The sequence below is a fragment of the Leptopilina heterotoma genome, unplaced genomic scaffold (genome assembly GCF_015476425.1).
Source record: "Leptopilina heterotoma isolate Lh14 unplaced genomic scaffold, ASM1547642v1 Lhet_169, whole genome shotgun sequence".
Taxonomy (NCBI): Eukaryota; Metazoa; Arthropoda; class Insecta; order Hymenoptera; family Figitidae; genus Leptopilina; species Leptopilina heterotoma.
Genome location: NW_025110885.1, coordinates 150601 through 160015, shown reverse-complemented (window position 1 = coordinate 160015; position 9415 = coordinate 150601). Strand labels below are relative to the sequence as shown.

Here is a 9415-nt window from a genome sequence, read left to right as displayed (position 1 = left end):
ATTAAACAAATTAATTTTTAAGTGGAATTAATGTGTAATTAATGTCAACTTTAATTTCTGCAGTAATTTTTAAAAATATCCCACAAAAAAATTATTTTTACTCATTATTTGAACGTTCAAAATTTTGGTTAAATTATTTTAACAATAAATTTTAACTAAAAAGAATTTTTTAACAAATATTCAATATTTAAATTAGTTCCAGAAAAAATTTTTTTGACATTTTATTTCAAAAATTTGTAAAAAATATCTGAAAATTTTTATAATAAAAAAATAACCATAAAAGAAAGTCAAAGACCAAAACTGAATTTAGAAATTTTGTCTCCAGTAATAATTAGAAAAAAAACTAAAATAAAAAAAAAAACAAGAAACAAATTTTATTAATAATAATAATTTATATTTGTTACTTAATAATTAGCAAAACTATTTGAATCAAAGCGTAATTTTCTACGACCGAATTACTAATTTTTAAACTAATTCAAATTCAGAGAGCGCAGTTCAAAATATTTTAAAAGTAAATTTAAAATATTTAAATACACGGAGAGAGAATATATATTAAATTTTGTAAAAATATTTTCAAATTGGGGAAAAAGTGCGACAAAGCGAAATTTTGATATAAAAAATACTAAACTTTAAAAAAACTTATGTAAAATTTAGTATAATTATATTAAATATCAAGAATATTAATTAAATTCTAATATAACTTTAATAAATTTCACAAAACTTTTTTTAAAGTTTAGTATTTTCTATATCAAAATTTCGCTTTGTTGCACTTTTTCCCCAATTTGAAAATATTTTTACAAAATTTAATATATATTCTCTCTCCGTGTATAGAAATAATAAATTAAAATTAAAAATTAATAATTAGTAAATAATTCATACTTTGGAATTAATTTAAAAAGTATTAACTATCAATTACTTAAAAATAAATAGTTAGCAATTCGATTACATTTTGAAATGAATTGAAAAATATTTGTTTAAAAATTCTTCTTAAGTTGGATTTTCAAAAAAAAAAAAAAAAAAAAAAATTGCAATATACACGTGTCAAGTGAAAAAAAATTAATTTCTTTATAATTAAAATTGTTTCAAAGTCGAACCTTAATTAAATAACAAAATATCTTGGGACTTACCTGAATTTTAAGATTAAATCCATCCAACTGATTGTGATTTAAAGATCACCTTCCCTATTTCGTAATTTTTCGTGACAAAATTTTAATGATACTAATCATCTCTTGATTTTCATCGATTTCTGTTTCACATAATCTGCTATCAATAATTTATTTCAAAACAATAATTTCAATGATTTTTCTCTTTGCACATTTATGATAATGGATAATTTGAGATTTTTTTCTACATCACTATTTCACTCTTTTTTCTTTTATTCTTCTTCTCTCATGATTTTCCATTGCACTTTTTCACTAATATCACAAAAAAAGCAGTGTAAAAAACATTACTATTTTTAATTAGTATTTTTTCTCCAGTCAGGAAATATTTCGGTCCGAATTATTTTTATATTTTTGGTTTTTTTTTTAATAATTTATAATTATAAATTTATACAAAAAATCAGGGTTCATGTTCTTTTCCGCATATATTTTGTTTCAAAGTATGGAGACAATAAAGTATGATTTATATAAGCACCATAAAGTCCATAAAAAATTCAAATTCTATTATTCGACTTATTTCTTATTAAATTTGATTGTTTAAAAATTTCTCGTTTAATATATTAATTTAATTATTTAATTAATATTTAAAAATTTATTCTTTGATGTATAAATTCAAATATTAAATTATTTTCTAGAATTTTTAACCCAAATTCTGTTCTAAACCAATTATTTTTAATAATTTTGAGATAGTTCCTTGAGAGTTTAATTTTATTTTTAAAAAAACCAAAAAAAAAAAAAAGATTCACTTAACATACACAATTTAAAATTCAATTATTTTCAATTCAATTTTACAAAATTTCGATTATTTAATACTTTTTCGAATTTATTGTATGTATTTAAAAATTCAACTAATTTAAAAAAAATTTCAATCGAAATTTTCGAAACACGAAATTGTTCAGCATTTTGAAATTCTAAAAAAAAAAATTTTTTTTAATTTCTACTGACAACTTTTCCAAAATTTGATTTTCAGAATTTTTAATTAAAATTTTTTTCTAAATCAATTATTTCAATGGTCCCTGAAGCATTTTTATATAAAAAATACTAAAGTTTAAAGAAACTTATATGTGAAATTTCGTATAATAATAATTGTATTAAAAATCAAGAACATTCATCAAATTTTAAATTTTACTTAATTCTATTAAATTTTCTTTCTGTTTTGTATATTTGATAGCAAAATTCTCTTTGTTGCATTTTCTTCCCAAATTCCATCTCTGAAATATGAAAATTCAGAGAGAAAAAAACCGAAAAAAATTCGAATTTGTGAAAAATTCTGTTGAAAGCATGGCTTTAATAAAAATTCTCCACAATTGTGAAAATAATTCTACTCTGTAAAATAATCCAAACGATTTTAATCCAAAACGAATTTTTATGAGAAATCAACTGTTTTTTTCTTCACTAGAAATTTATCTAATTTACTCGTTCTCATAAAAGAAATTTTCCCTTTTTCTAATACATAAAAATATTAATCATCGTGAACTAATTTTAACCGAAAACTGAAGACATTAAACATTTCCTACATAAAACTGAGGTCTAAATTTTTTTTAAAGAATATATACGATACAAGAAACATTGCACTTTTCTGATAATTTTAAAAAAATGTTTGAAAAAATCAGTAAAAATTTAGTTCTCATATAGAAGTCCTATTGAAGACATGTTAAAAATGCTTTGGAGATGAAATTACTTTAGCCATTGTATAAATTCAGTTGAATAAAATTGTTTAATTTTTCTTAAATGATAAGTGCTTTTGTTACTATAGTTATAATAATAATTAGAGAGTAAATTTTCGAAAAAATTAAACGAGACATGAAAAATAGGTGACTTTCAGAAGAATCATTCGCAAACAGGAATGAAAAGTGAAATGAAAAAGTACATTTGATATGGAAGAGAAAAAACAAGAATCAAAGTTTTTTCGCATACGAATCGTGAATCTCGGACGAATGAGAAGGAGGGGCATCATGCTATTTAACAAAACGATGTCAGACTTCGGAGTAGTTGTTAATGTAGTATGTGTGTGACAACGGGATTGACAGGATGGATACGTCTGACCTAGGAGGAGGTTGGTTTCAATATTTTCAATAATATTACGTAACCATATGTGTGTCGTGTCGGTTGCGTGGCTATTAAGCTAATCCCCAGCAAATCTTAATCAGCCGTTGTTACCCCGGGTGAACACCTGATGCCTCCTGCTTGATGATAAGCCTCCAACAACTTTTAACCCCTCCAAGGTGAAAAATTCATCTCTCCAATGAAAAATTGCCATCACTCGTCATTCAAGTGTTGTCCTTTTTGTACCAATTTTTTTTTTTTTTTTTGATTCCCTACTAATGAATACGGAACAAGGAATACGGAATACAAATTATCCGTATTCATTAGGTCAATTAGACTATGGTGCTTTAATTGAAAACAAAGTGTGCCTTCACTTCCTTGTGTTTTGAGATTAGTGCAATACTTCAGAATTTTAACTATAAGTATACACACCGGAAGAAACAAACTCATCAAGGAGTTGAAATTTTGGTATAGGTCAAGTAGTTTTTATATCTCAATTATTGTCAAGGACTTTTGGAATTTTCAGTGTTTGTTCGATCTTCAAAATTCAACCCTTGTACTCAACAAAAATTAGGTCAAACAATTCCAAGTTTCTCTTCGAAGACAATAGAGAGAGCTAGGCATTTAATAATTTCCCGCACTAAAAGATAATCCCCGCACGGTAGTTTATGTTTTTGTCCATATACTGAATTACCACTCGGTCTTTGTTAAAATATATCTTAAAATTAGAAGCAAAAAAAAAATGGTTCGAAACAATATAAGTATTCACAACTTTGTTGAAACTATCAAATTGATACTAAATTAAATCAAATTGATACCAAACATGTAGATCAATTTTTTTTTATCCACATTTTTGGTATCAATTTGTTGCAATTTGATACTATTAAGTTAACAGTGTTTTAAAAATACAGACTTTACGAACAAAGAATTAAAAATTATAGACCATTTACGGAACAATTACTGACAAAAATATAACCAGTCCGAGTCAAATAAGAAAACATTTTATACTTAAAACTAAAAATGAAATTTATAACTATATATCTATATATAGATATCGATAACTCGGAGTCTTCAACTCGGAGTGATCGATTATTTCTTCATTGTTTTATAAAGATTAAAGATGACCAAGTGATAAAATCACTATCAATTCAATTATTATTTTCAATAATTTTTAACTAAAATTCTTCTTTAATTTTCGAAAAAGTTCTTTGATAATTTTCAAATTCATTTGTTTACAATCCTCAATTTTACGAACTTTCAATTATTCGTAAATACTTCAATTAAATAAATAATAGAAAATAAAAACTTAAAATAATATAAAAAAAATTCAATTAAACCTTTTCAAAAAAATTAATTTTAAAATTCAATTTTATTATTTCTAAAAATTCACGCTATATTGCTTTCAATATTCAATTATTATCTAAAATTTTACCAAAAATTCATTTTTAAATCAATTTTTATTAGAAAATTCTACTAGAATTCAATTATTTAAATACAAAAGTAAATTATTTATTGAATAAGTGAATGATTCTTAAAATTAAATTGTCATAAAGAATTTTATCAACAAATTTTTAAATAATTGAATTCTTTCGACGAAGTTTAATAAAATTGTTAAGAATTAAATTAAATTACATTTTTCGAGAAATTCGATTAAAATTATTGTATTAAAAATAATTGAAATTCTGCGACGAGTTTTATTATTTGTGAAAATAATTGAATCCCTAAGAAGAATTTTATTATTTACGAAAATAATTGAATCTCTGTAAAAATCTTATTATTTATAAAAATAATAGAATGATTGCTAAGAAAATGCGAAAATTTGTAACTTTTCCAAAATTAAATTCTTTTTTTCGTGTTTCTAACTAAAAATTTTCTATAAACGCATTATTTTTAATAATTTTTAAAAAAATTTCTTTGAGAATTATCAAATTTATTTGTTTACAAATTACAATTCATTTTTACAAAATTTCGATTATTAGGAAAATCTCCAATTAAATTTATTTTAGATAATAAAAACTTGAAATAATTTCGAAAAATATCTGGAATTAAACTTTCTCAAAAAAATTAATTCCACAGAATTGTCAGTTAAAAATTCGATTATTTCTACAATTTAACGCTACTCTTATGCTTGTACTATTCAATTATAATTTAAAATTTTAACTGAAATCCATTTTTAAATCAATTTTTATTAGAAAATTCTACTAGAATTCAATTATTTAAACAAAAAATAAAAAATTCATTGAATAATTCAATTTTTTTAAAATTTCAATTCCCATAAAGAATTTTAACAACAAATTTTTAAACAATTCAATTCTTTCGACGAATTTTAATAAAAATTTTTAGAATAATTATACATTTTTTGAGAAATTTGATTAAAATTGTGTTAAAAATAATTAAAATTCTGAAATAGTTTGTAACTTTTCCAAATTGAATTCTCGTAAAGAATTTTATCAATTTTTCAAATAATTGAATTCTTCTGACGAATTTTAATAAAATTTTTAAGAATAATTACATTTTTCGAGAAATTCGATTAAAAATGTATTAAAAATAATTGAAATTCTGCGATGACTTTTATTATTTATAAAAATAATTGAATTTAAAAAAAGAATTTTATTATTTACGAAAATAATTGAATTCCTGTAAAAATTTTATTATTTACGAAAATAATTTAATGATTGCGAAGAAATTTTTTAAAAATTTGTAAATAATTGAATTCCTGTGAAATTTTTATTATTTTATGAAAATAATTAAAGGTTTGCGTAGAATTTTATTAAACATTGTTTAAATAATTGAATTCTTTTGGAAAACTTTATGAAAACAATAGATATTTAAAATAAAATCATTAAAGTGATGGGAATTTTTGAAAATAATTGAAATTTTGTCAAGAATTTTATTAAAATTTTTGAAAATAATTGAATTTCGAAGAAGAATTTAATTATTTCTAAAGATAATTGAAATTTTACCGAGAATTTTTAATACATTTTGAACAAAATTGAATTTCTGCGAAGAATTTTATTACTTTTGAAAATAATTGAATTGTGGCATTGATTTATAATTTCTCTAAAATTCTCCAAATTATATCGTACAATTTACGAACTTTTCGTTTTTTCTCAATCAAATCACGGATTTTACGGGACTATTTTTTAAAAAAAAACCTGACTTTTACGGACTTTAAGCAAATTTACGGACCTTTACGGGAGCCGTATATTTTTTCCTGAAAAAAGACATTTTTTTCAGGAATGAAAAAACGAAATGAATTTATTATTCAATTTATAGTACACACTTCTTTTTTTTTTTTGGTACTATATCAAAGAACGAGATTATCAAATAGAATTAATTTCTTTCTTCACTTTGTGTGTCTTTATTCTCTGTTTGTGAATAGACTTTAATTCTTGATTGGAAATTTTTTTTTTTAATATGAACCATTTTACGATTGGAAGTTCATTGAGTGATAAAAATCTCCAACAATGATGATGATGATGATGATGATGATGATTGAAATTGAGTGTCGGGGCAAAAGTATAGCCACGCGTGTCTTTCCTTAGACTTTAATGTCGAAGCACCAGTTCTTTAAACGTGATGATTTAATAACAACTTCCGATAAATGGCATTTGAACCGTAAGTGACATGTGTCCTTGAGAAAGAGTGGAGTTCATCGACTGCATTGGATTTGTCATTTTACATCATCAGACACACCGAATTCAAATAGAGAATATCGCTTCTGTTTCAAGCCTTAAAAAATAAAAAAATAAAGTTTTATCAGTACTTTTGATTCATAATTATCACATCTGATAAAAATCGGTTAGTCACAATATTATTCATATCTCCTTCTCTTTGCCAATGGAAAACGTAAAGTGAATCTATTAATTTACAATCTAGCGTTTTTTTCCTTCTCCGCTTCTTTCTTTTCCGGAAATATTCTCAAAAGAATATAATTATCCCTCTTCGTTCGAAATAAATCTTCAAAATCCGAATCAAAAATTCACCAGATTCAAAATTGCAAATAAAAATCAAATTTCAAACGAAAATTAAAATTCGAACAAGAATTAAAATTTGTAACAGAATTAAAATTCATGTTTATATCTGAATTCAGATCACAAATTTTTGTTCTAGAAAATAATAGAATAGAATCATTGAAAAATGTGTTCTACACTTGTTACAAAACTGATCAGTATAAATTGTTTACAAAAACTGAAATTACGTATCGTAAGTTGGCAATTAAATTGTCTTTATTTACGAATCTGTTGATGTATATTAAAAAAAGAAGGAGCTTGACAGCTGTCGGAAGAAATAGTAAGTGGTTTTATCACGAAGGAAAAAATTTAGTGATTTTTCTTGACTGGTTGTCAGAAGGAGGAAATATGCAATTCCGAATAGGGGAGGAAAAAAGAACTAGAAATTTATTTTTCGTGTTTACTGTATTCACAGTGGCAGGTGCTCTTAGTAATTGCCATATGCACTCGTGTGTAGGCGGAAGATGTAAAGAATAAAGTGCAGCCTCATCCACGGTAGCAGACCTCATTACCGCTATAACTTCATTGACTCGCATTCGGATAAGATATCTTCGTTTTAAAACCACGAGGTCAAATCTAATTTCATAAATATTCCATCCTAAAGTTTTTATGTCTTTTTCCATAAACAGTTCAATTATAATCACTAAAAACCAACAAACATTATAAAAATTATAATATAAACATTATCCTTTAACACAAAAAAATCTAATTCGTTTACTTTATTTTTTATTCTTACAATTCCAAGAGGTGATTTCGTTCAAGTACTTTTATTAATTTCTCTTATTTTCTACTTAATTTTTGAAGTTTACAAAAGAATTGAAATTCAAGTTTGCGAACAAAAAAGAAGAAGAGGAAATTAATGAATAAGAATACAAAGCAACTAATTTCTTCTTATGCTACTTGAAAAATAAGAAAATAATTTCTTCGTTTAAACGAGGTTAAAGAACATTTATTATTTTTACTACTCAGCTTTGATGTTAAGTGACGATTAAGAATATGAAAACTTTAACTTATTTTAATTAGTGTCTAATTTAAGTCCCTAATGTTCTTAACGTCAGTTAAATTGATAAATTTCGATGAACAAAATTGAATTAATTTTTTTTCAAGCTCGAATTTTATTGTGCATGAATGAAAAACAATTTTTCTAAAAGTTCATTTACCGCATTTTTGCTTCAGTAATTTTGAAAATACTTATAATGACAAATTTCAGTTAACGGATAAAATTTATGTTCTAATTTTATTCAAAATTTTAGAAATTTCACAAGATCGTTGTGTTAAATTTAAACTAATTAACATAGACAAAAACGAAAATCACTAATTTAAATCAGTTTCAATTATTATTAATAATTTAGGTTTAGAGATATTTTTCTAAAATTCTGAATGTTTTCTGTTTAAATATTTTTCAGAAATTTACTAAATAAAATGAAAAATAATGCAAATTAAATATTTTTTGCTTGGTTGAGAATTAATTTTTTTTAATGTACAGAATATTTATTTTAATAAAATACTAAATTAAGTAACAAAAATATCCTTCATTCGAAAATTCAATACTTTAGGCACATTTAGAGCGGGTTAAAAACTCATCTACAAATACAAATAGATTTTTTGGATACAAAATTATCCTTTTTTCTAAAAATAATAATTTATCACTTTTATTGAAACAATAATTTCAGAATTATTTTCTTCATTAAAAAAAATTACATCTAAAAGAAAAAACTTCCCATTAAGCTCAAGCAATTTTTGAAATTGAAAAAAAAAATTCAGAATTGTTTGTTTCAGTAAAAAAAAAATTACACGCGAAAGAAAACAATTTCCGGGTTCCTAAAGTTCTGAACGTTCAAATAAACGAAATTTGTTTCGTCTTCTAAATTTAAATTTTATTAAAATAATTTTGCGTCATCCACTTGATTAAAAAAAAAATTCTAGATATTAAATTTAAGTTTTAAATTTTTTAGCAAATAGTGTCTTATGAAAATATTTTTAATGAAAAATACTTCGATCAATTGAAATTTTCCTAAAGTTTTGAACATTCTATTTAAATTTCTCTTTCTATTTATTTATACTTTTTTTCTACTTAAATATTTTTCAAAAATTTCTATGTGCAAGGAAGAAAAATAATTAAAATTAAACATTTTCTTAGTTAAGAATTAATCTTTTTAGTAAAACAAAATCAACAAAGAATTTTTTATATATATA

The 9415-nt window shown here is 23.1% G+C and overlaps 1 protein-coding gene across 3 annotated transcripts in view; it reads left to right on the top strand.

The window, feature by feature from the left end:
• The window catches only part of LOC122499510 (sodium/potassium/calcium exchanger 3), a 38577-nt gene that overhangs the window by 2824 nt on the left and 26338 nt on the right, over positions 1–9415 (top strand). The window contains exon 1 of one of the 3 annotated variants that reach the window (XM_043607909.1): positions 3121–3216. The exons of 1 other annotated variant lie outside the window; for it this stretch is intronic. In XM_043607909.1, coding sequence (XP_043463844.1) covers positions 3192–3216 — 25 coding nt within the window. In that variant the 5' untranslated portion in view covers positions 3121–3191. One more of the 3 variants, XM_043607910.1, reaches the window with a different exon arrangement.